Source organism: Schistocerca gregaria, chromosome 1 (genome assembly GCF_023897955.1).
Source record: "Schistocerca gregaria isolate iqSchGreg1 chromosome 1, iqSchGreg1.2, whole genome shotgun sequence".
Lineage (NCBI taxonomy): Eukaryota > Metazoa > Arthropoda > Insecta > Orthoptera > Acrididae > Schistocerca > Schistocerca gregaria.
In genome coordinates, this window is record NC_064920.1 from 183,248,242 (window position 1) to 183,275,140 (window position 26,899).

Sequence of the window (26,899 nt, forward strand, 5' to 3'; positions counted from 1 at the left end):
TTTAGTAGTTCTACTGCATGTATATTACCTTATAAATAAAAAACCCATTGTTTTTTAATTTTAAATTTAGTGCATTAATGTTATATTAGCTTATTTGTTTTAGTTGCAAATATTTGTCATGTATTATTGTTTTCGGACACATTCTACTTTCTGGTGAACCTCCTCACTATGGATCATTTAAAATGAAAGGAAATCTAATCTAATCTAATTCATGGGTACAGCTAGTGTTCGTGAAGTGTCATGAGAATTTTCCATCTGCTGGTCAACAATATGGAAAGTTCTGCTGTCTGTTTTACTCTGGTACCAGTACAAGACCCAGACAGTGCAGCAACTGAAACCTCATGATCCACAGCAACATTATTAATTTGATCATTTGTTTCTGGCATGGATCGAAGTTGATGACATATGACTGGGCAGCATTCTATAGAATGACAAGGCACATTTTACACTACAGGATGCACTGAATACATAGAACTATTGAGTTTGGTGTACTACTAAAAATGTGTGTTGTGCATGAAGAGCCACTGCACTTTTCAAATGTGAATGCATGATATGGATTCACAAGCATCTTTAATCTTGGTCTGTTCTTCTTTAAAGAGAATACACCAGGGGAGCCTGCCACGTGTACTATGACGTCTGCATCTTATCAAGACCTTGTAAAGCATATGAGTATTGCTTTGGAAGAGCACAACTGTGTGCAAACAAATGTTTTCACATGAGATGGGGCAACATCTCATGTCTCTCACCCTGTGAAAGATCTGCTTAATGCAACCTTCCACATATGTGTGAACTTCACATGGTTTCCAGATGCATGACCTGCAAGATCACCTGATCGGAATCCATTTGACTTTTGGCTCTGGGGATATCTAAAAGAACATGTTTACCAGAGACATGTTCAGTCTCCATCTGATCTGAAGGCCAGTATACAGGAAAACATTGCTGAGACTCCACTAGAACTGCTGTGAGAAACTGTTATTACACTGTTTTATGGGCACACTCGTGGGTGTCTCTGGCACTCATATTATACAACATGGTTAAATGGGAGCATTATGCCTTTCTTATTTGTTTGATTTTTCCTTTCGCATTCCTAATCCATTACATATGGAAGTGTTTCTGTAAGTCTTTCTTGAATTAGTAGTGCCAGATTTGCACCTGCTGGCTAAAACTGTAACTAATTTGTTCCTGTGTAAATCAGTTACACATTCACATAGTAGAATATCTACCAAATTCTGCTGCTATATGGTAATTACAGCCCACACTGGACCTCTGTGAGTACCTGCATTTTAATTAGAACCACCTGATACCTTCCCATTTTTCACTCCCGTGTTTTTCTCTTTCTGTGGCTGAATTAATGCATGTGTTTGCTTCATACTAAATCACAAGAGTCATATTCCATAGGTCCTCAAGAGACTGTCTGAGAGAGATGAAAAGAAGCAAAGGATGTACATTTCACTTGACTCCAATATAATGAAATGAACTAATAGGATATACCACCACTGTATAATAGTTTAAATATTAATTATAAAATGGTCTAAAACATTGATTTTAAGACTTTTTGTGAAGTTGATCCTTTTTAGAGTAGGATTAGTTTGCCAATGATCACAACCCCCACAAAATACATATTTTAGTAAGAATGTAGTATGGGAAGTCCTGCATGAAATAAGTATTTATTTATATTCTTCTGAAAACATTTAAGATGATCTGGCAGATATTTGATTATTGGTATACTATATGTATCTGGTTTCTTTCTGTACAAGTTTTAAGCCTGGAGGTCATTGTAGTGGTTATTTATGGTCCTATTATAAAATAGCTTTTGTGCTACTTTTAGATACTGGCATTGATAAAGCACACTATGGATATATGTATTGTGAAACAGTTGTCCAAATAACAGATTATTTAATTTACAATTGTATTTACAATATGGGTATACGAAACATATGATGACATTTTCTTAAGGATATTAATGCTGAGATGACCTTATGGCTTACCTAATCTCTTGACGTAGGTAGTGCATGTTTGGATCCTGAGATGATGATGAGCACTTAAATGTTTGAAACTAGTAGTCACTGTTTTCTACTTGCAATCTTCGCAACTAAAAGCTTCGATAAAAAATCTACAGTGTCATGTATACAGATTGCACTCTCCATGGTGAATGTGTTGGGTAATTACAATACTTTAACTCATTAGTGAACAGGAATACACAGAATAAAGGATTTCTTCATTTTTAAATCACCTATATTAGTAATCTTGGTCACTGCAAATGATCTAAGGCAATTAATGAATTCTATGGTGTCTGCATCTCGTGGTCAACTAGTTAGCATTGCTGTCTGTCCCAGGATTGATTCCTGGTTGGATGGAAGATATTCTTTCTTGGGAACTGGGTGTTTTGTGTTGTCCTCAACATTTCACCTTTTCTGAATCACTAATCAAGTTGCCAATGTGGTGTTAAACAGAAATACTTGTACAAGGCTCCCAATCAATAACGGAGATCTTTCAGCTAATAATGCCATACCATCATTTAATTTCAGTTCTAAGGTTTTCTAGTTGACGTTATGATCTCTCTATCTCTCTCTCTCTCTCTCTCTCTCTCTCTCTCTCTCTCTCTCTCTCTCTCTGTGTGTGTGTGTGTGTGTGTGTGTGTGTGTGTGTGTGTGAAGATACATACATACATACAAGAAACCTTTTAGCCCCTTGCATGCTTTAAAACTATGCACAAGTAAAAGCATCTTATTTATTAACTAATTCTTTTTTGCTTAACAAATCTGTTACTTCTGCTTTCTTGAAACTCTTAATATGAAATAATAATTTCAATTCCTTGTAATATTGTCTTTATGAGACATGGATAGCTCTGCAATATCAGAAAAAGAAGAGTATGTCACATAACTAAAAAGTTTATGCTAGAAGTTAAAAACAATAACTGTAATGATAAACAGACATTTTATGAGAGAACCTGGAAATTAGAAATGAATTGGACTACAGATGAATTGAAACATTCTGCAAGTAGCATATCTGAATCACAAGAAACTTTATAAAAATAAGGATGCCACAACCATGTCAACATTATTTAAATTACTGTTGTGATTACGAGATGCTAGCAACATGAATCAGTAAAAATCAAGATTACTCTAAAGTATTTAACTAGAAATGCTCTTTCAGAAAAAACAGATCTTTTTCATATGTCAAAGTCAATAACTTTAAAGAACTAGTGTTGTCATTGATATAATATGGGACCTCGATCTAGAAATAAAATAAATGTAACAATAATATCAACATGCTTCACCAACCAATGGACAAAGTACTTGCACTATATGAAAACAGTTGCAGATACATATTTGCCTAACTATTTCGATAGTTTCATGTTTTCAGTGATGATTTCTTTGATGCTGCTCTTCAGCATAAGAGAGAGAATGTCACAGAGAGGTACACTACCACAGCAACAAAACAGACTGAAGAACTGACTGTTGTGTTGCATTTAGTCAGACTCAAGGTGTTTGATCAAGGATAATAGTAGTTAACAGGTGTTATAACATACAACTGTCAATTTTCAGCAGCTGCAGCCATGAACAAAACTGCTGCTGATTATAGTGCATGAATACTTCATGTGCTACTTCTTTCAGCAGTTTCAACAACCAATGTACAAATACTACAGTCCTGACTCAGTAACACAACATACATGAGGAGTAATCATTGTCCCCAAAATTAAGTTTACAATTAAATTTTGTTTGATTTACTATACCCTTTCCTAACATAAAAAATAATAACAATAAGTCTAGGAGACATGAAAAATGCACAACCAGGTGTTCAGAGAGAAACAATTCAAAACAGTTTCATTCTACTAATTGTCTACATATCACATGGTTAAATATGCTCAGGAAAGTTCTGGGAGAATGTAATTAATTTGGGGGGGGGGGGGGGGGGGGAGGGGAACACTCACCAAACAATAAAAATATTCAGTCACTGATAGGCACACAAAAAAAGAATGAAAACTTGGGTGAATGCTTTAATGATGGTGACTAAAAGCTATGGATTGGGTTGGGGTACTAGGGCAGAGGAGAGTAAGACTGTTGAATAAGGGGGGTGGGTGCAGTGTATTAGCAGAGACTGAGGCCATGAGGATGGTGGAACATATGCTGTGTTTACAGGATAACTCATGTCTGCATAGTTCTGTCATGGGAAAGGCTACAGAAAGTGTAGGTTGGACTCTAGTACGTTGTGCTCAGCAGCATGTTCCATTGTTGGGTGGTCAACAGTCCTCCTGTCCATATTTGGCAATGCTCATTCATTTCTGGTGGACAGATGGTTAATGGTCATGCCAACATAAAATTATGTTCATAATGTGCAGTGGAGTTGGTACTGGGCATTCCAACTTTCACAGGTTGCCTTGCCTCTCATGGGATAGGATAAGACCGTGAGAGGATTAGATAATCACATACTATGTGGGTGAGTTGGGATGGTCTTGCACCTGGGTCTTCCACAGGGATATGATCCGTGGGGTAAAATGCTGGGAGTGAAAGTGGTATAGAATGGACCACGACATTGTAAAGATTGGGAGGAAGACAATGAATCACTTTAGGAGGGGTGGGAAGGATCATGGGTAGGATGCTCTCCTTATCATGCATGATAATAGTGCGACTGCTACGGTCGCAGGTTCGAATCCTGCCTCGGGCATGGATGTGTGTGATGTCCTTAGGTTAGTTAGGTTTAAGTAGTTCTAAGTTCTAGGGGACAGATGACCTAAGCAGTTGAGACCCATAGTGCTCAGAGCCATTTGAACCATGATAATCGGTAGTCAAATGCCCAGCAAAGGATGACGTTCAGTTGTTCTAGGTAGTCCAGAGAGAAACTGGGTGATGAGGATGTGCTCCTTCACATTCAGTTCTTGAAGGTGCTGGGAGAATTAAGAGCTTGTGATGATCTAATCTAATCTAATCTAATCTAATCTATGGTGAGGCAGTCTGACTGCAGATTAGGTTGGGGGGGGGGGGGTTTATGCCTGTCTATCAAAACATTTTATCCTTGCAACACATCTTTCACTCCAGTCCTCCTGGTCTCAGTCCCTGCTAAAGAACCTCATTCACTCCCTCCCCCCTTTCCCTTATTTTAAGTCTCCCCCTCCTCCACCCTGTCAACTCCTGCAAATCTATACAATTACATCATTGTCATTTTGCACTGCACAGACTCACCAGCTCCAGTGCTCATGTGTCACATTCCTATCCTGTGCCCCTGCTGATTCTTCCTCCTGCATTCCTATCATGCACATGATCCCTCCATCCCTCCAAGATGCCAGCTACCCTCCTCCCACTTCCGACCACTTTCTCCCTCTGCTCATTCCACCCAACACAACCTCTCACCACAGTTCACCAGCCGAACTGAAAACTTTTCATTTGGCAATATTTGGCATTATGTGTCCAGCCAGCAAGTGTATGTTTCAGGTGGCGAGGATGAGAGGATGTGGGGGAAGAGGCGGGGGCATGGGGGTTGATTGTTGGTAACATGTGCTCACACATTGTATGTGTTCTCTACCTCATTAAAATATTTGTCTGATAGCTAGCAAGTTTTCATTCTTTTTGTGTACCTGTTGATAATTCAATGCTATTACTGTTTGGTAAGTGTTCTCCTAAAGTATTAAATTATTTATATATCATAAAAAATATTCATGTTGTTTAGAAATATGTCAGCAGAAAAAACAAAAGTTATAATCAAGACTATCTGGCTCCAGGAGATGCATTATGACCTAGGTCAGGAAAGCTGCTGTCTGTGCGACGAAGTTTTTGGATGATCATAAGTTTACAAAATTAGTACTTACAAATGCTACCCAACACAGTTAGCTTTAATGTAAACATTATTAGTTTCATTGCTTTTATGTATGCAGTGACATGATCGGTGTAAGGTAAACCTGATTTCATAAACAAATTGTAGATGATGTTTGAAAATTGTGTCCCAAATTCTCAGATGAGACTGGTTTAGTAGAGATTAAAATTAGAAAAAAGGAACATTAACATACATCCATAAACAAATAGTTGTAAATAAAATAGAAAGAAACTTCCACATGGGAAAAATATATTAAAAACAAAGATTCCAAGACTTACCAAATGGGAAAGCGCCGGCAGACAGGCACAATGAACAAAACACACAAACACACACACAGAATTACTAGCTTTCGCAGACTGCTTGTGTCTGTGTATGTGCGAATGGATATGTGTGTGTGTGCGAGTGTACACCTGTCCTTTTTTTCCCCTAAGGGAAGTCTTTCCGCTCCCGGGATTGGAATGACTCCTTACCCTCTCCCTTAAAACCCACATCCTTTCGTCTTTCCCTCTCCTTCCCTCTTTCCTGAAGAAGCAACCATTGGTTGCAAAAGCTAGTAATTCTGTGTATGTGTTTCTGTGTTTTGTTCATTGTGCCTGTCTGCTGGTGCTTTCCCACTTGGTAAGTCTTGGAATCTTTGTTTTTAATATAAACAAATAGTTGTTGAGATATGAAAAATTTTGCCACTTGTAACCATTTCTCTGTTGACTCTACCAGAGATGCTTAACATGATTACAACTCATTCTTGCACATCCTTCAGCCTCTCGCATGAATTAATCATGAACTTGTGAAAAATGCCTATCTGCCTTTGGTTTTGTTCACTTGCTATGAACATATTCCCTTGGAATGCATGCTAGTTATTGATGGGTTGAAATACACCAATGCTTTTTAATGTCCCCAAAGCAAGATATCTGAGAGATTTAAGGTCAAATGAATGAAAGGGCTGTGACAGTGGACATCCTCAATCAGTCCATTGCTCATTAAACATTTGTGATAGATACTGTGGTGCAAAGATTAGAAAACAGTAACATAAGTAATTTCTGATACAGAAATTAGTGGTAAATAACACCTGTTACTTTTTCTGGTAATGTATATCTTCCTGTAAGTCTAAATATATCAATCATTCTATAAGGCTACTGCCCACAATTCATCGGCACACATTGATAGTAAATAAAGCATACCTGATGCCTTGCTTCCACGACCATCTGAGAATTTGAATCTGTCGACCCATGTTTAATAGAATAATTTAGTATCCCACTCTGTGTGAATTCCACCTCATCTGCAAATAAAATTCAAGTGGTAAATTGTGGATCTTCAGCATGCCTCAAGCACTTAGAATCCACTAGCAGAACTGTATGCCGATAAGTTCATCTTGTGACCGAAGACACATGGTGTTAAGTGAATTGGGTAAAGTTACAAGTCTTGCAAAACGACCACCCAAGGTCTTTGCACACTTGTTTTAGGATTATATTCTACTAGTTGCAACATCAACCCCCATGAACCATAGACCTTGCCGTTGTTGGGGAGGCTTGTGTGCCTCAGCGATACAGATAGCCGTACCATAGGTGCAACCACAATGGAGGGGTATGTGTTGAGACGCCAGACAAACGTATGGTTCCTGAAGAGGGGCATCAGCCTTTTCAGTAGTTGCAGGGGCAACAGTCCGGATGATTGACTGATCTGGCCTTGTAACACTAACCAAACTGGCCTTGCTGTGCTGGTACTGCGAATGGCTGAAAGCAAGGGGAAACTACAGCCGTAATTTTTCCTGAGGGCATGCAGCTTTATTGTATGGATAAACGACGATGGCGTCCTCTAGGGTAAAATATTCCGGAGGTAAAATAGTCCGCCATTCGGATCTCTGGGTGGGGACTACTCAAGAGGACATCGTTATCAGAAGAAAGAAAACTGGCATTCTACGGATCAGAGCGTGGAATGTCAGATACCTTAATCAGGCTGGTAGGTCGGAAAATTTAAAAAGGGATATGGATAGGTTAAAGTAGATATAGTGGGAATTAGCGAAGTTAAGTGTCAGGAGGAACAAGACTTATGGTCAGGTGAATACAGGGTTATAAATACAAAATCAAATAGGGGTAATGCAGCAGTAGGTTTAATAATGAATAAAAAAATAGGAGTTCGGGGAAGCTACTACAAACAACATAGTGAATGCATTATTGTGGCCAAGATAGACACAAAGCCCACGCCTACTACAGTAGTACAATTTTATATGCCAACTAGCTCTGCAGATGATGAAGAAATTGAAGAAATGTATGATGAGATAAAAGAAATTATTCAAATAGTGAAGGGAGACGAAAATTTAGTAGTCATGGGTGACTGGAATTCAACTGTAGGAAAAGGAAGAAAAGGAAACGTAGAAGGTGAATATGGATTGGGGGTAAGAAATGATAAAGGAAGCCGTGTGGTAGAATTCTGCACAGAGCACAACTTAATCATAGCTAACACTTGGTTCAAGAATCATAAAAGAAGGTTGTATACATGGAAGAAGCCTGGAGATACTGACAGGTTTCAGATAGATTATATAATGGTAAGACTGAGATTCAGGAAACAGGTTCTAAATTGTAAGACATTTTCAGGGGCAGATGTGGACTCTGACAACAATCTATCGGTTGTGAACTGTAGATTAAAATTGAAGAAACTGAAAAAAAAGTGGGAATTTAAGGAGATGGGACCTGGATAATCTGACTAAACCAGAGGTTGTAGAGAGTTTCAGGGGGAGCATAAGGAAACAATTGACAAGAATGGGGGAAAGAAATACAGTAGAAGAAGAATGGGTAACTTTTAGGGATGAAGTAGTGAAGGTAGCAAAGGATCAAGTAGGTAAAAAGACGAGGGCTAGTAGAAATCCTTGGGTGACAGAAGAAATATTGAATTTAATTGATGAAAGGAGAAAATATAAAAATGCAGTAAATGAAACAGGCACAAAGCAATACAAACGTCTCAAAAATGAGACTGACAGGAAGTTCAAAATGGCTAAGTAGGCACGGATAGAGGACAAATGTGTGGATGTAGAGGCTTATCTCACTAGGGGCAAGATAGATACTGGAGAGATCTTTCGAGAAAAGAGAACCACTTGTATGAATATCAAGAGCTCAGATGAAAACCCAGTTCTAAGCAAAGAAGGAAAGCAGAAAGGTGGAAGGAGCATATAGAGGGACTAACAAGGGTGATGTACTTGAGGGCAATGTTATAGACAGGGAAGAGGATGTAGATGAAGATGAAATGGGAGAGTTTGATAGAGTGCCGGCCGGTGTGGCCGTGCGGTTCTGGGCGCTTCACTCTGGAACCGTGTGACCGCTACGGTTGTAGGTTCGAGTCTTGCCTCGGGCATGGATGTGTGTGATGTCCTTAGGTTAGTGAGGTTTAAGTAGTTTTAAGTTCTAGGGGACTGATGACCACCAATGTTAAGTCTCATAGTGCTCAGAGCCATATTTTTTTGGTTGAGCACTGAAAGACCTAAATTGAAACAAGGCCCCAGGAGTAGACAACATTCCAGCAGAACTACTGACAGCCTTGGGAGAGCCAGTTCTGACAAAACTCTACCACCTGGTGAGCAAAACGTATGAGACAGGCGAAATCCCAAACAAAGCAGGCACTGACAGATGTGAAAATTATCAAACTATCACTTTAATAAGTCACGGCTGCAAAATACTAACGCAAGTTCTTTACAGAAGAATGGAAAAAAAACTGGTAGAAGCCGACCTCCGGGAAGATCAGTTTGGATTCCATAAAAATATGGGAACACTTGAGGCAATCTTGACCCTACAACTTATCTTAGAAGCTAGATTAAGAACAGGCAAACCTACGTTTCTAGCATTTGTAGACTTAGAGAAAGCTTTTGACAATGTTGACTAGAATACTCTTTTTCAAATTCTGAAGGTCACAGGGGTAAAATACAGGGAGCAAAGTGCTATTTACAATTTGTACAGAAATCAGATGGCAGTTACAAGAGTCGAGGAACATGAAAGGGAAGCAGTGGTTGGGAAGGGAGTGAGACAGGGTTGTAGCCTCTCCCCGATGTTATTCAATCTGCATATTGAGCAAGCAGTAAAGGAAACAAAAGAAAAATTTGGAGTAGGTATTAAAATCCATGGAAAAGAAATAAAAACTTTAAGGTTCGCCGATGACATTGTAATTCTGTCAGAGACAGCAAAGGACTTGGAAGAGCAGTTGAAAGGAATGGACAGTGTCTTGAAGGGAGGATGTAAGATGAACATCAACAAAAGCAAAGAGAGGATAATTGAATGTACTCGAATTAAGTCGGGTGATGCTGAGAGAATTAGATTAGGAAATGAGACACTTAGAGTAGTAAAGGAGTTTTGCTATTTGGGGAGCAAAATAACTGATGATGGTCAAAGTAGAGAGGATATAAAATGTAGACTGGCAATGGGAAGGAAAGCGTTTCTGAAGAAGAGAAATTTGTTAACACCGAGTGTAGATTTAAGTGTCAGGAAGCCATTTCTGAAAGTATTTGTATGGAGTGTAGCCATGTATGGAAGTGAAACATGGATGATAAATAGTTTGGACAAGAAGAGAATAGAACCTTTCGAAATGTGGTGCTGCAGAAGAATGCTGAAGATTAGATGGGCAGATCACACAACTAATGAGGAGGTATTGAATTGGATTGTGGAGAAGAGGAGTTTGTGGCACAACTTGACTAGAAGAAGGGATCAGTTGTTTGGTCATGTTCTGACGCATCAAGGGATCACCAATTTAGTATTGGAGGGCAGCCTGGAGGGTGAAAATTGTATAGGGAGACCAAGAGATGAATACACTAAGCAGATTCAGAAGGATGTAGGCTGCAGTACGTACTGGGATATTAAGAAGCTTGCACAGGATACAATAGCATGGAGAGCTGCATCAAACCAGTCTCAGGACTGAAGACCACAACAACAAGCAGTTGCAACATTAGCTTCTTCACATCCAGCATGAAAATTGCAGAATACCTCATGCTTTTTGTGGTAATCCCATGTCTGCAAGTTACTGAAACAATCCACTGAACTTCCTTTTCAGATGGAATGTGGCATTGGGGATGTTGTTCAGTATATAAAATGTGTGGCTCTCAATTAAAGCCATTGGCTAAAGCCTAGCAGAGTACCACATCTGCAATTTGCTGGATGGAACAACAGGAATTTGTTTACCACATCACAGTTGTTCATACTACACAAAAACTCTATTACTCTGACTCCAGAGAAACTCAAAAGGAACATAGGATCTATTACCTGGAATCAGATCTGGAGCCACTGAGGGCACCGATGGTGAGTCGCGCAAACCCACAGAATGACAGCAATGGAGAACAACAAGGACAAAAACCACCATGAACGAGTATGGCTATGAAAACAACAACAACAACAACCATGAACAGACGTGGCAGTAGACAAGTCGATAGAATAAACCAGATAGAGGGTCAAGATGTAGCAAGATTCAAGACCCAACTATAATGCATATGGTATAGAACATAAGAGAGCACTCAAAACACAAATTGCTTCCAAGCCGCTGCACTGCAGGCTTTATAGGCCTCCATAACTGCCGATAGACTGGCATGGCAGGTGTGGCCCATGCACAGCACTGTGTCAATGACAGTAGTGCTCAGCAGATATTGGGGTGCTGCCTAGCAGCTGCCGTCTATGTCTATTCACTCTGGTGGACCATCCAAATTGTCAGACTGGAATACCAGATCCCCCCCCCCCCCCCCCAAAATGGGCACATTGGGCCTGAAGCACCCTGCCCAACGTTTAGAGAGATGAGCAGGTGGCATCGTGTCAGTGGAAGCTGCCAGCTGGGAGAAGAAACACAGGACATCAGGCACTGCACTGGGGAAATGCAGTGTAATGGATGACTGTGGAGCAGATAGAGGCAATGGTGATGGCTCAACATCTGTATCCATGCCCACGGGATCTGCTGACAAAGTCCTGGAGTGCAAAGTGTCCCATGAGGTGGAGGGATGTGTTAAGGAAGGGAGGCCAACTCCAAGTGATACTGCTGGAGGTGGGAATGGACTTCATTCATGTGCTGATAATCCAAACCTCTCGGGGTATTAACCATTGTAAGTCACTGCTCATGAGTGGCCACCACCATAACTGGCATCCATAAGTGTTTTGCCCATAGGAATGTGCCCAAACAGCTGAACTAGGAGGGTATCAACCAGAGTGTCGGATCTCAGGTGCCGAGAGGTGGAGGAGAGTACACAGTTGACAACTGTGAAGAAGTTTTGCAGGGCTGTGCTCATGGACAGGGGTGGACTTTCAGGTGCTCAGGGACATCATGAGTGCTGCACCCACAGCCATCAACATTTGTTTCTTAAATGTGTGCACCATCCGTTACACTATGCCATTTGGAGGAAGGATGAAACAAAGGGCTACAGAGGTGTTTGAGGGGATTAGCAGTGCAGAACTGTTCGAAACCTGTAGAAGTGAACTGGGGGCCATTATCAGTGACAATGGCGTGGGGAATCCCTTCAATGGTGAAAATCTGCAGAAGGGCATTGAGCGTGGCCACTGTGGTGGTGGACGAGATGCTGGCCAAGTAAGGGTAGTCTGAATAAGCATACAAGGCATCAAGCCACATCAAACCAATGAAGAGGCCAGCAAAATCTAGACGAATGCGGTACCAAGGGCGACAGGGAGTAGGCCAGAGAGAGAAAGACTGGAGTGGAGGAGCCTGATGCTGAGCACAGGCATAACAGCAGTGCACCATAGACTCCACATCCTTGTTCAGTCCAGGCCGGTAGACGCATCATCTGGCAAGGGCTTTTATCCAAGACATACCCCAGTGTCCGCAATGGAGGCGTTCCATGACGTGAGTTCATAAGGTAGGCGGGATGACAATATTATGGGAACCTGCCTCTGCATCCAGCAGGAGCACATTGGAGATGGACAAATGATGAGAGAAGTGAGCTCAGGCTGGGAGCTCAGGAGCAGCTGACTACACAAAACAAGTGTGCCATCCATGGAGAATACAGTGCATGACACGCCACAAGATTGGGCCACAGCGTGTAGCTGCTGCCAAGTGAGTAGCGGTAATAGGAAATCCATCTAAGGTGTGTTGTCACTCCACATCAGTATGAAAACAGGAGAGTTCCAGTTGGTTAAACACTCGGTCTGGTCCTGAGGATAAACATCAGAAGGCATCTGCATTTGCATGTTGCACAGTAGGCTTGTGATTGGTGGTGTAGTTGTAGGAGCTAAGAAAAAGAACCCAATGCTGGAGCCTCTGGGCTATCCGCTCTGGAAGCCGAAAGTGTGGCCTGAAGAGTGCTATGAGTGGTTTATGGTCTGTAATGATTGTAAACTGGGACCCAAATAGGTACACGTGAAATTTCTTCATGCCCAAGATGACCACCAATGCTTTTTTCTCAATCTGGGAGTAATTGCATTGGGCAAGCGTCAATGTTTTGGATACATAGGTGATGGACTGCTCTGTATCATCATCATTATGGTGTGCCAGCACTGCACCAATGCCACAGGGCGAAGTGTCCACAGCAAAAACAGGGAAAAGTGGGTAAGGCTGGGTGCAGATTGTAACATGCACTTCAGCTATGTGAGGGACTGTTCAGAGGCCACCGATCACTGAAATGGAATGACTTCCTTCCACAACTGGTTGGGTGGATGCATAATGTGTGCACCCTGTGGTAGGAACGTAGAATAATAATTCACTTTCCAGAAAATAGCCTGCAACTGCTGGAGGTTTTGGGGATGCAGGAGAGAGCAATAGCAGAAACATTATGGTCAGTGGACTAAATCCCACATTTGGTGATCAAGTGGCCCATGTAACCCACTTGGTCCTGGAAAAACTGACATTTGTGCAGATGGGACTTGAGCCCTGCATCACACAATGCAGTGAAGAAGGTATTTAGGTTATGCAGATAGTCTTGTCAGTAGTACCTGCAACAGTTAATCATCCAGGTAATTGGTAGAAGCTGGGATGGACATGTTTAACTGTTCCAGGTATCTCTGGAAGATTGTTGGAGCAGAAGAGATTCCAAAAACCAAAAGGAAAATGCCTGTATTTGTATATGCCAAAAGGCGTACTGATGACAACAATGCGTTGCAAATTCCTCATCTAGTGGGATTTGTAGGTAAAGCATCAGGATCATATATTTTAGAAAAACATTCATCTCCAACAAGGTTTGTGAGGAGGTCCTCTTGATGTGGTATGGGGTAGGATTCCACCAGAGCTTGGGTATTGATCATCAACTTAAAATGACCACAACGCCAGAGGGAATCATTTTGGTTCTATGACCAGAGGTGAAGCCTAAGCACTAGTTTCGGGTGGCTTGAAGACCCCAGCACCTTGAAGTGATCGAGTTCAGGCTTAATAACCATCTGTATGGAAACTAAAAGAGGACATGCACGACAGAAATGGGGCACCACATCTGGATGTAAAGAAATATGTGCCTCAAAATCAATGGTGCACACCAAGCCAGGATCAAACAGAGACACAAAAGAGGCACAAAGGTCGCCAACTTCCTGGAAGGGAACCATGTCAGAGATGAACTGAACTTAATCCATGATGGAGAAGCCAAACAGTGAGAAAGTATCCAGGCCAAATACATTGCCAGCAGAATGACTGTTGACAACATCCAGCATTAACAGGCATTTAACCATCTTGTATGTAGTCTTAGTGGTGAATTGACCTCTGAGGGTAATAGAGCTGCCACGACATGCAACCAAATTGCAAGAGGGTATGGCCAACACTGGGTAACCCAGACGAGTGTATGTTGGGAGGTTGACCAGCGAAACTGTCACTCCCGTGTTGACACGGAAATGAACAACCTAATGAGCAATCATGAGATCAATAAACAACTTGAGGACACAAGGATTGCCATGTGGAATGATGGCCTGACGTTCATGGACCATCCCATAAAGCAAGGTAGGAATAGGCAGACAGCAGACAGTATAGAGATGCCCATCCTTACCACAACAGGTGCATGATCAGGGCAGTCTGCCTCACAAAATAGTCAGGACAATAAGGCAGACCTGGCTGGGTGTGCCAAAGAGGCTGGACTAGCTCCTCAGAAGTCATTGGCACATCTGAAAGTGACGAATCATGACGCCACTGTTGGAAGAAGGCTGCCAATAATTTTGACATTGCAGCGGTGGCTGAACCACAGCGATCTGGAGGTGGGCAGTAAGACGTTCATTCGCTACATACGCTATCTCAAAATAGTGGGCAGTTTTCAGTACGTCATCCAAGGAAGGACTGTCGAGCTTGAGGGCTGCAGTGCTAACTTCTGGATCGGGTCCGAGCCAATTCGACCACTGCATCACAGATCTGGGAATTGGCATATGAGGTTTTGCAAGACGGGTTGGCACAGGTAAAATTGTAATAAAAAGCTCAGACCTTGCAAATCCATCACCCATGATCTAGAAGACTGACCTGCTGTTTCACATGGTACTGATGGAACTCGAGGCACAAAGCGACCATGTGGAACTGTTGTGAATAATAGGTAGACAGCAACAAACACATTTCCTCGAAAGTGAGTGTAGCTGGCTTTGAGAGAGGAGACAACTTCATAAGTAGGAAAAACATCTCTGGGGAAGCTCAAGAAAGGAAAACCAACCATTGAAGTGCATCATCTAAAATTGAAAAAGCAGCAGAGTGCTGTTTCTGCTGCTGAAAATACATGTCTCAATCCTCCGTGGTGTCATTAAACAGTTGGGACGCGGGTGGATGGGTCTCTGTCTGCCAAGTGACCACAGTCAGGAAAGGTTGTGAACCTTGGACCTGCAATCAGTCGGACAGCAGCTGAATTTTCTGACATGAAATATCTGTCTGTTGCCAGAACTGGTGATGGAATTTCTGTTGCTGTTGCTGTTCCATTAGTTGTACAAGTCAAGTTTCATGTTGGTAATCCATTAACCTTTTACCACATCACCAATTCTAGCAACCAGAATCAGATTTGGAGCCACAGGCTGACCAGCTGAGAGCAACGACACTGAGTCAACCAAACCCAGCTATGGATGACAACAAGGACAACAACAACCACTAATGGATACAGCAATGATGACAACAACCACCATGAATGGATAAGGCAGTGGACAAGTCAGTAGAATAAACCAGATGGAGGATCAAGATGTAGCAATATTCCAAGAACCAACAGCGATGCGTAGGGTATAGAACACAAGCACAGTCGGAACACAGCTGACTTCTGAGCCCCTGCACTGCAGGCTTTATAGGGCCTCCGTGAGTGCTGATAGGCAGGCATGGCCTGTGCACAGTGCAGTGGCAGTGGTCACCAGTTTTAGGGGCACCACCTACCAGCTGTTGTCTATGTCCATGCCCTCTGGCAGGCCCCTAAATAGTCAGACTGGGATACCAAATAGCGAATTTCATATTAAGTGCTATGTCTGACAACAGCATCTTAGTTGGGGGACTTAAATCAGAGACTAGCAAAACCAAGAAGAAATGAGCTATAAAAGTCAACAAAAAGACAGGCTACATGACTGATTATTGACACAAATAAAATTGACCAAATTGCACCAAGTATTTCTTTCCAGACATATGTTTATGTAAGTTTTTGTTTTGTTTTGGCTGATACAATCTTCAATGAATAGGGGACATTCTATTGAACATCTTGTATAATACTTGTATAATACTCACTTGTATAATACACACTAACATTCTTAATGCCCATGGCCTTACTGCAATCAAATACTACCTTTCCAGATGCCCTATGGATTCCAAATCAACAACCTCCTTCCTAGTTTCCATGACCAACTATATCCTCACCCACAATTACTTCTCCTTTGAAGGCATTACCTACAAACAAATCCATGGTATGGCTATGGGCACCCGCATGGCACCATCCTATGCTAACCTATTCATGGGCCATCTAGAGGAATCCTTACTAAAAACCCAGAATCCTAAACCCCTCGTCTGGTTCAGATTCACTGATTACATCTTTGCTATCTGGGTTAAAGGTGAGGACACCTTATTCACATTCCCCCAGAACCTCAACAACTTCGCCCCATTTGATTCACCTGGTCCTGCTCAACCCAACAAGCCACCTTCCTAGATGTTGACCACCACCTCAGAGATGGCCACATCAGTACCTCCTTCCATATCAAACCTACTAACAAACAGCAATACCTCCACTTTGACAGCTGAAACCTGTTTCATACCAAGAAGTCCCTTCCGTACAGCCTAGCCACCCTTGGTCGTCGCATCTGCAGTGACGAGCAGTTCCTCTCTAAATATACCAAGGGTCTCACTGAAGCTTTCACTGACCGTAATTATCCTCCCATCCATGTACAAAAACAAATCTCCCGTGCCTTATCTTTCCAGTCTCCCAACACCTCCCAAATCCCACAGTCCAGCCACAGAGGAGCATTCCCCTCTTAACTCAGTACCATCCGAGACTGGAGCAACTGAATTACATTCTCTGCCAGGGTTTCGAATATCCCTCATCGTGCCCTGAAATGAGAAATGTCCTACCCACTATGCTACCCATCCCTCCTACCGTGGTATTCCACCATCTACCGAACCTACACAATATACTCATCCATCCTTACACAACCCCTCTTCCCAATCCCTTACCTCATGGCTCATACCCCTGTAATAGACCTAGATGCAATACCTGTCCCATACAACATCCTACCACCACCTACTCCAGTCCGGTCACTAACATTACCTATCACATCAAAGGCAGAGCTACCTGTGAAACCAGTCACGTGATCTACAAGCTAAGTTGCAACCACTGTGCTGCATTCTATGTAGGTATGACAACCAACAGCTGTCTGTCCACATGAACGGCCACCGACAAACTGTGGCCAAAAAACAAGTGGACCACTCTGTAGATGAACGCACTGCCAAACATGATACCCCTCATCTGCTTCACGGCCTGTGCCATATGGATCCATCCCACCAACACCAGCCTTTCTGAATTGTGCAGGTGGGAACTTTCCCTGCAATACATCCTACGTTCCCGTAACCATCCTGGCCTCAACCTATGTTAGTCACTGTCCTCACCCATCCAGCCCCCTACCTGTTCCCATTCCAGCACTACACATCTGTCATTTCACAGCCACACCCAGTCTTTTAATTTGTTTTATTTTTATTTCTCCCCTTCCTGCTACTTACCCCCCCCCCCCCCCCTTCCGCACGTTCTCTCCTACCCTCTGTCTAAACTGCAACACTTCACTGTCTGCCACTCCCACCATACTATCCCTGCCCCACCCAACCACCACTCCCATCATGCACTGGTGCTGCTGATCGCAGTGTAGTTTCAGCTCTCTGAGACTGCAGATGCGTGTGCAAGCTGTGCTTGTGTGAGTGTGTGTGTGCGTGTGTGTATGTGTGTCTACTGCTGACAAAGGCCTTAATGGCTGAAAGCTATGATTGTGTGAATCTTTTTATTGTGCCTATCGCCGCTCAGCATCTCCTCTGTATAGCGAGTAGCAACTTTCCTTCTCTCATATTATTCTTTACTTTTACATTACATCATCATTGTATTATGGCAGAGATGTAATCAATGACAACACCATTTCTTCCCTAAATCATAACTTTAACTCATAGCATAATTATTTTAATGCAAATACAACAATCCCCTATACCTTTTTTATATACAGTAGCTTATGTTATCCAGTGCTAGCATTTAACACCATCACAACACTAATCTTCATATGAGATACACAGATAAAAGCACTTAAACTCTTGAATCCATGCGCACATTTAACTGACAACAAACATTCTTTAATACATTTTATATTGTAATAACACAGACATGATCAACTATGGACACATAGAAACTATGTTGCTATGATCACACCATGATGATTAAAAACTGGACTAATTCTACACAGTGATGTGTGATCATATTACTTATTCTGAAACTGTCTTCTATCACATTGGAAAAATGGCATCTGAGTTGCCCTTAAGTTGTCGACTATACTGTAAATGACTGCCAAACAAAATACACATTTATTTAGTCAGCTGCACACTGACACCTTAATAGGAATTATAAGTAATTCAATTTTTTCTATCATGTACCAAATCTTTTCTTACTGAATATTCCATATCATTAATAGTCCCAACATCTGTACTTAATATTCCAGTATATATAAGTACCATAATATAATGCTGAATGTCACAGAATTTATAGTGAACAAATATATCCCATGGGGGTATAATAACACAGTTTGTAACATACAAAATTTTGCAGTTATCAGAAGATAATAACAACAAAAGGATATACAATGGCATCATGTGTTGTTTCAACATAACTGATATTTTTAGTTTTATAATTTTTTATCATGTTTATAGAGACCAGACAAAAGACGATCTGATTATATTTTGTTTCTGAATGTTATTTTCTTTGTGAGAGTGTCACTGCTGCATCATAAAGTATCCATTATATTGTTACTAGAATGAACAAGTTCACTATAATACCAGATGTGTGTAAAATGAAAAGTTTCATCATGTCATTTAGGATTTGTTGATGAGGCATCTTTTGAAGTCCCATCATAACAAATAACTTTCCACAAAGCATTTGCTACATCTGTTTGTTTACTATTAGTACTTCATCCAAGTTGTGGCAGTCCACAAATATCCATTTGGTTCAAATTGGCCAAATATTTAATTGTTACATCATAAATAGTAATATTTATTAACACTTTGCATTGTAAAGCTATACACAGAAAACAGAAGACTGCATTTTACCTCCAGATTTTCAAATAATACGATATTAAAAAGTACAGATGTTGGTAAATATGTTTAAATCAGATTTTAACTCATTTACTTTTTCAGTATTTTAAATAACCATTGGAAATATATGATTTAAATATCAGGGAACTCAGATGCCTCCCACCTGAGTGGGATGCACTACTTCATACTAGCACTCAGAAGATTAAGGACAGTCTAAAGGTAATTCTAATTACATAGATTGTAATCAAACCCAGAGTCTAGCCAATAAAAATACTGAACCAACTAGTTTGTTTGAAGATCTACTAAAACATCAGACATTCAGTTGTTTTTACCAGTAATTTTTAATGTTTATCTTATGAGATGCAATGTACTATATAAAAAGAAATAAAGAGTTTCAGATTTAATAGATACCAGGAAAAAACCTATCTACACTTACTATTATGATTAACACAGGGAAACAGGTACAAAGTATCAGAGTGCTAGTATGACAAATGTTGTACGAAAACAGTGACATGAAATGAGAGGGATACATACTTGCTCTCCCTACCATCTGCACGGCACGAACTCCCTTCCGGAAAGTAGCCACTGTCCAGCATGACGAAGATGAGAGAGAGATATGTAACGTTAATTGAGCAGCTTGTTACAGGTGCTACCATCGAAATTCTGCTGATTATCGATGATTATTAAAGATGTTATGTGAGAAACTAAGTAATTTCATAATATGGCACATCCCAACAGAATTTTACTATTAATCATCAAGTGCAGTTAGTAAACTATAGGTAACAACATGATGGAAAGCTGGCAACCGTAACAGCTGCAAACATAACCACAGAGAGTGCTATATTTATGACATGTTTCTTGAAACAATAGACAGGAAATGGAATGTGCACGATTCTTCGTACTGCTAAATAAAGTTATCACAGTTAAAATTTTCATAAATAGAAAAGGAATGAGATATGACTCAAAGTAAAAAGTGTTTTCCAAAAATACACTAACCAAAATAAGAGAGACAGTCAGGATATGTGTTCCAGCTGCAGCTACACATCTCTTTGATTTTATGGTCATACACACACTGAATGAAGAATAAGCTCTTTCGCTTGCTGAAGTGGTCATGCAGATTTCTTACTTATTTGTTTTAATGCGAGCGCCATGTGTGTGTGTGTGTGTGTGTGTGTGTGTGTGTGTGTGTGTGTGTTTGCTGTAAGATCAGGTATCTGTTTCCTAAATGAGCATTCTAGGACATTTTGTAACAAAAATGCACACATGGCAACAAAAATGAATACCTAAGAACTTTAAATTTTTGAGGATTTTACATTATTAAAATAATCTGGCTTTGAATGCATCCACTATGAGTAAACTTAGAAAACAACATTGTAGTGAAATGATCCGAGGAATAAAGTGCATTAGTACTGCAAGGAATATGCCTGCAAGAAAACTGCAAGACATCTGCTAAAACTACCTATGAAGCACTAGGCTGGAGCTATAGGTACGCAGGAACAGGTCTGCTCTAATTAAAATCAATTTAAGAAACACAGTGTCTTTAATAAATTAAGAAACACATGAAAATCTGAAGACATTAACAAAATGAATGATATCCTAGGGAAAAACTGTATACTTAAACTCAATTAGTATCACAGATATGCGACATACTGTGGATAATAGTGTGTTTAAATATGTATTGTGGAAACAGTTTTCTGAAAGCATAATATCTGATGATCATGTATGAGTAAAAAAATAAACTGCTAAATCAGAATCTAGTCTATTGTCTCTAGAGCCTGCTTAGAAAATACTGGATTTCAGGAAATTGAAGCAGCATGAGCAGTCCACATTTTCTTTTCTTGAAAATACAGAGCCTGCTTGGACTTTCTTGGTCCCTAATTGTTTGAACATTCTGCTTCTCAAAATATTCGCTAACTTGATGTTCCTCATGTAAATTGGGTTTACTGCATTTGAGAGTGATTTCTCCTCCATATCTTGCGATAGTCATAGGACATCATCTCATAATCACATACAGAGCACACACTGTCTTAACACATCTTCTAAATGATACTTCAATAAATTAAGTACACTCTGGCTACACGTCCTTGGTAATCATAGTCAGTGATTCTATATGGTGGTAACATAAACTTCCACGTCAATGTATAAGTGGTGCATATGTCACTGGTTATCTAGGTGAGCACACAGCTGAGATGATGTGGTATGGCTGCTTTTTTGGCCACTCTTGTAATCAGTCCTCAATGTTATATGTGAGAAGTCATGGATGTAAGGCTATGGAGAAACAGTAACTTCTTTTGAAAATGAATATACCCTGCCTGACTAAAAAAAGTGAAGCACCTAGAGACATGGTCGAATGTCAGTGTTACTTCAACATGCGTACATCATCAGTGAGTATGCAAACGATAAGAGTTGCTGTTTTCTGTGACAGGCAGAATGGCTAACCAAAGCACATTACTATTATTTGAGTTTCATGTTATTACCAACACTGGCATGTTATGTAAAGGGTACGGACAGAATGAGAAACATCGAGGTTGTGTACTCCTGTGACTCACAGAGTTTGAAAGGAGCCTCATTGTAGGTCTCAATTTGGCCAGCCGGTTGAATTGTGCAATATCCAGATTTATGTGCCATTCTGACGAGAAAGTGGCCCAAAGCTGGGCTGCATGGAAATATGAGAGCAAGTATATTGTTCCACAAAGTTGTGGTCAATGAGATTTGACCATCACAAGGAAGGGTCAACGCCATCATAACCCCTTCAAATCTGAAGCTGCCATATGAGAACAAGTGATGGACTCCCTACAACATTCTGTGTCAACTTGCACCATTGGTCAGACACTAACAAAAGCTGGACTAAGAAATTACCACCCCTGTGTAGGATGCCATCTACACCACAATACAAACACCTACATTTAGAGTGACACTTTAACTGAGAAGCATGGATTGTGAATGAATGGTGTAGTATTGTGTTCAGTAACGAATTGTGGTTCTACACTACCCAAGATCACAATCATCAATGAGTATAGTAGTGATCTGAAGAGTGGTCACATTCTTCCAACGTTTTGGAGAGGCATGGCAGTGTTACTCCTGGTGTCATAGTGTGGGAAGCCATTGGATATGACTTCAGGTCACAGCTGTTAGTGGCAGAGGAAACTCTGACTCCACTGTGGTACATCCCAGACATCCTACAACCTCATGTGTTACTTTCTACACGACAGTATTGTGAACCATATTTCAATAGGACAATGTTCATCTGTACATGACACATGTCTCTATGAAATGTGTGGGTGATGTAGAGTTAATCTCATGCCCAGCAAGCTCCTCAGATCTGTCCAGAATAACAGCATGTGTAGTACTGGCTCTGACATCAACACCATCCCAGTGCCAGCAGGGATCTATTAGATCAGTTAAGGGTCAGGTTGCCTCAGGTGAGGATGCAACAGATTTATGGCACGTTTCCCACTGAATCACTGGGTGCATCCAAACCAGAGTGAATGCACTGTCATGCTGACAATTGAGCTCATACTGTCAAGCTTATTTGTAAATTTGACTTTATTTTGTAAGCACTGATATAACATCACATACCCTCTGAACCTGTGAAGTTTCATTCATTATACAATTGACGGAGAGACAGGGTTTGCACCAACAAAGTTTTTGAAAGAGGCATACTGTGCAGAAGATTCATCTTACTATTAAATTGACATCAGAACATTAAAGAAACTTGAATTACAGATTTCATCTGCAGATTTATCTACTGGATCTGTGAGCATAAGTAATGGTTATAATCTTGATAATGTTGTTCATGAAATGTTCAATCAACAGCATACTGCACATACAAAACATCCGTTATTTATATGCAATATCTTTATCTTAAAATGTGTAATTTTCAAAATTTGATTAATTTTGCTAACATTCTAGGATCAGTTACATCAGTAATTTGTAACCAATTCCCTTTCTAGACTGACTGCATTTCTCTATTATTCTATTAATGGATGGAACTCTGCCAACTGCTTTAACTATGAGTAAGTGATGTGATCGTTCCATTTCATGTCCCCTATAAATTGTTACACCCAGACATCTGAATGATTTGACTGATTCTAATTGTGACTCATTGATATTTGGTTACTGAACACTGTGTTTGCCCAATTTATAACAAATAGAATTTTAGATTTCTAGATACTTCAAGAAAGGTGCCAATTTTTGCACTACTTGGAAATCTTATCAAGATACAACTGACTATTTGGGCAGATTCTTTCAGACAGCACTTCTTCAAAAAACCTCCATCTGCAAGAAATGTGAGATTAGTATTAATATTGTCTGAAAGGACATTAACATCATGCATGAACAGCAAGGGTCCCAATACACACCCCAGGCTTACCTGAAATTGCTTGTACATCTGTTAATGACACTTTAGTTGGTTAACATGTTTTATGTTTCCTACCAAGAAACCCTCAATACAGTCACACATTTTGCTCAAGTCAAATGCTTTTCACAAATCAAGAAACACACCATTTATCTGGCTGGGGTGAATTGCAACTTTTAGGATGTTATGTGAGGTAAGTGACAATTGCACTTCCCATCTTAGATGTTTCCAGAATCCATGTTGGTTGGTACAGAGGACATAATTCTGTTCACGACACCATTATGTTTGAAATCAGAATATCTTCCTATGATACTTCAACCAATGTACGTTAAGGATATTGGATGTTAGTTTTGTGGTTCACTTCCGTTACCTTTCGTCTAGATAGGTGTGACCTGTGCTTTCTGCCAACTACTCGGCATATTCATGGGATTTATGGTATATCTGAGCCCCAAATTCAGTACACAGTCTGACAGAGCTTCCACTGGCCACTAGAGCTTTGTTCAATTTTAGCGATTTCAGCTGTTTCTCAACGCCACTGACAAATATTTACATCATTTGACCTTGCAGTGGCATGAGAATTAAATTGGGGTAATACTACTAGTTAATTTGTAAACATAGCTACATAATAAATAATTATAACTTTTTAATTTTTAAATACAGGGTGTATCATAATTAATGGTATAAATGCATACAGCTGAAAGTACATGATACTAGAAGCAAAACAGTCTCAGTAAACATAGGGTCAAAAATGCATACCTTAAGAGCTAAGAGCAATTTTTCTTCTTCAGTATTGTGAAACAAATCTCTTCTACTGCAAGTTCTTTGCTTTCCATAATCTGGGAACTGGAAGTACAACAAGAAAAAATAGTCCAATAAAAATGTGTTCTAAAATGCATTCCTTAAGAGCTATGAGCACTAGATCACTAGAAGAGTTATGTTTCAAAGTGGCAAAGATGAACAAGTGCTTGTAACTTTTAAGGTATGCACATTAGAGGACATGTTTGCTGAACATTTTTTTCTTATTTTGGTCCATACTACCACTTCCCAAAATATGGAAAGCAAAGAACTTGCAGTAGAAGAGTTTTGTTTCACAGTATCAAAGATGAAAAATTGCCCATAGTATGTATGCATTTTCGACCCTATGTTTACTGAGACTTTTTTGCTTCTAGTATCATGTGTTTTCAACTGCAAGCATTTACGCCATTAATTATGATACACTCTGTATACAGATGTGAGTTAGTTAATTCCTACCCCAACACCTTTTACACATTACAACGGAAATTCTTTACAGAATAGGAGTTGTCAAATGAGAAACTTTTATAGTTTGTTTTCAAATTTTACTTTGCTGCTGCTCAGACATTTTATATCACTAGATAAGGGTTCCAACATATCTGTTGCAGTGCTGTGCACCTCTTTTAACGCTAAAGACAACATTTACATGGTGTAACTAATGTCATGTTTCCTGCTGGTTTTGTAATTATGTACATCATTGTACCTTTTAAAATGTAGTGTATTATTTACAACAAATTTCATTACCCCAGAACATTACCCCATATGACATTACTGAATGAAAATATGCAAAACATGTCAACTTTCTGATTTGTCTCTCCCCAAGATTTGCAATGATTCTAAGTGTGAATGCAGCTGAACTCCATTGTTTTAGGAGTTCCAACATGTTCTTTTTCCAGTTTAAATTCTTATCAAAATGGACACCTAAAAATTTGAACTTTCCACCCTATTTATTATTCCCTCACCATGTGTTACACTTATCAATTGTGTAGTATCCCTACATATGCAGAAGTGAATATGTTGAGGATAACTCCATCCACAGAAAACCAGTCAATGATACTTTTAAGAACATTATTTCCAACTCGTGATGTAATTGCGTGGAAGACTTTTAATATTGTACATCAGTCTAATAAAGCATATGGAGGAAGTTATCTGTCTAGTGATGAGCCACTAGTTTTAAGAAGTCGTGTTTATCGTAAACTTGAAACTACAGAATCTGTATATGTATGGTGTAAGACTGGTGGTTCCTTGGGTAACGATTGTAATGTTCAAGGAGATATTATGTTTTATTATTGTAATGTTTGAGACTAATAAATATATTGTTTTCCTTTAATACATGTCAGTTTTTTTAAAAAAATGTTTCGGACAGCCCAAAGCAATCACACGATCATTGAAATATTCATTCAGGAAATTAAAGACGTCGGCCATGCGATGTGGCCGGGCACCATCTTTCATAAACCACGAGGTGTTCGCAGTGTCGTCTAAGGCAGTTTGTACCGCCACAAATTCATAAAGAATGTCCAGATAGTGTGATGCAGTAATCGTTTGGGATCTGAAAAATGGGCCAATGATTCCTTTGGAAGAAATGGCGGCCCAGACCAGTACTTTTTGAGGATGCAGGGACGATGGGACTGCAACAGGGGGCTTTTCGGTTCACCATATGCGCCAGTTCTGCTTATTGACAAAGCCGTCCAGGTAAAAATAAGCTTCGTCAGTAAACCAAATGCTGCCCACATGCATATCGCTGTCATCAATCCTGTGCACTATATCGTTAGCGAATGTCTCTCGTGCAGCAATGGTAGCGGCGCTGAGGGGTTGCCGCGTTTGAATTTTGTATGGATAGAGGTGTAAAGGCGCATGAGACGATATGTGGACGTTGGCGTCATTTGGACCGCAGCTGCAACATGGTGAACGGAAACCCGAGGTCGCTGTTGGATCACCTGCTGCACTGGCTGCACGTTGCCCTCTGTGGTTGCTGCACGCGTTCGCCCTACCTTTCCAGCACGTTCATCCGTCACGTTCCCAGTCCGTTGAAATTTTTCAAACAGATCCTTTATTGTATCGCTTTTCGGTCCTTTGGTTACATTAAACCTCCATTGAAAACTTCGTCTTGTTGCAACAACACTGGTGTTCTAGGTGGTGGAATTCCAACACCAGAAAAATACTGTGTTCTAAGGAATAAACCATGTTGTCCATAGCACACTTGCACGTTGTGAACAGCACACGCTTACAGCAGAAAGACGACGTACAGAATGGCGCACCCACAGACTGCGTTGTCTTCTA

The 26,899-nt window shown here is 40.4% G+C and overlaps 1 protein-coding gene across 7 annotated transcripts in view; it reads right to left on the bottom strand.

Moving 5' to 3' along the window:
• Positions 1-26,899, bottom strand: part of LOC126336369 (calcium-activated potassium channel slowpoke) — a 1,528,406-nt gene that overhangs the window by 292,017 nt on the left and 1,209,490 nt on the right. For 3 of the 7 annotated variants that reach the window (XM_050000004.1, XM_049999988.1, XM_049999979.1), the window contains one exon: positions 20,005-20,055. The exons of the other annotated variants lie outside the window; for them this stretch is intronic. In XM_050000004.1, the coding sequence (XP_049855961.1) occupies positions 20,005-20,055 (51 nt within the window). The remainder of the gene's footprint in view (positions 1-20,004; positions 20,056-26,899) is intronic. 7 annotated transcript variants of the gene reach the window in all.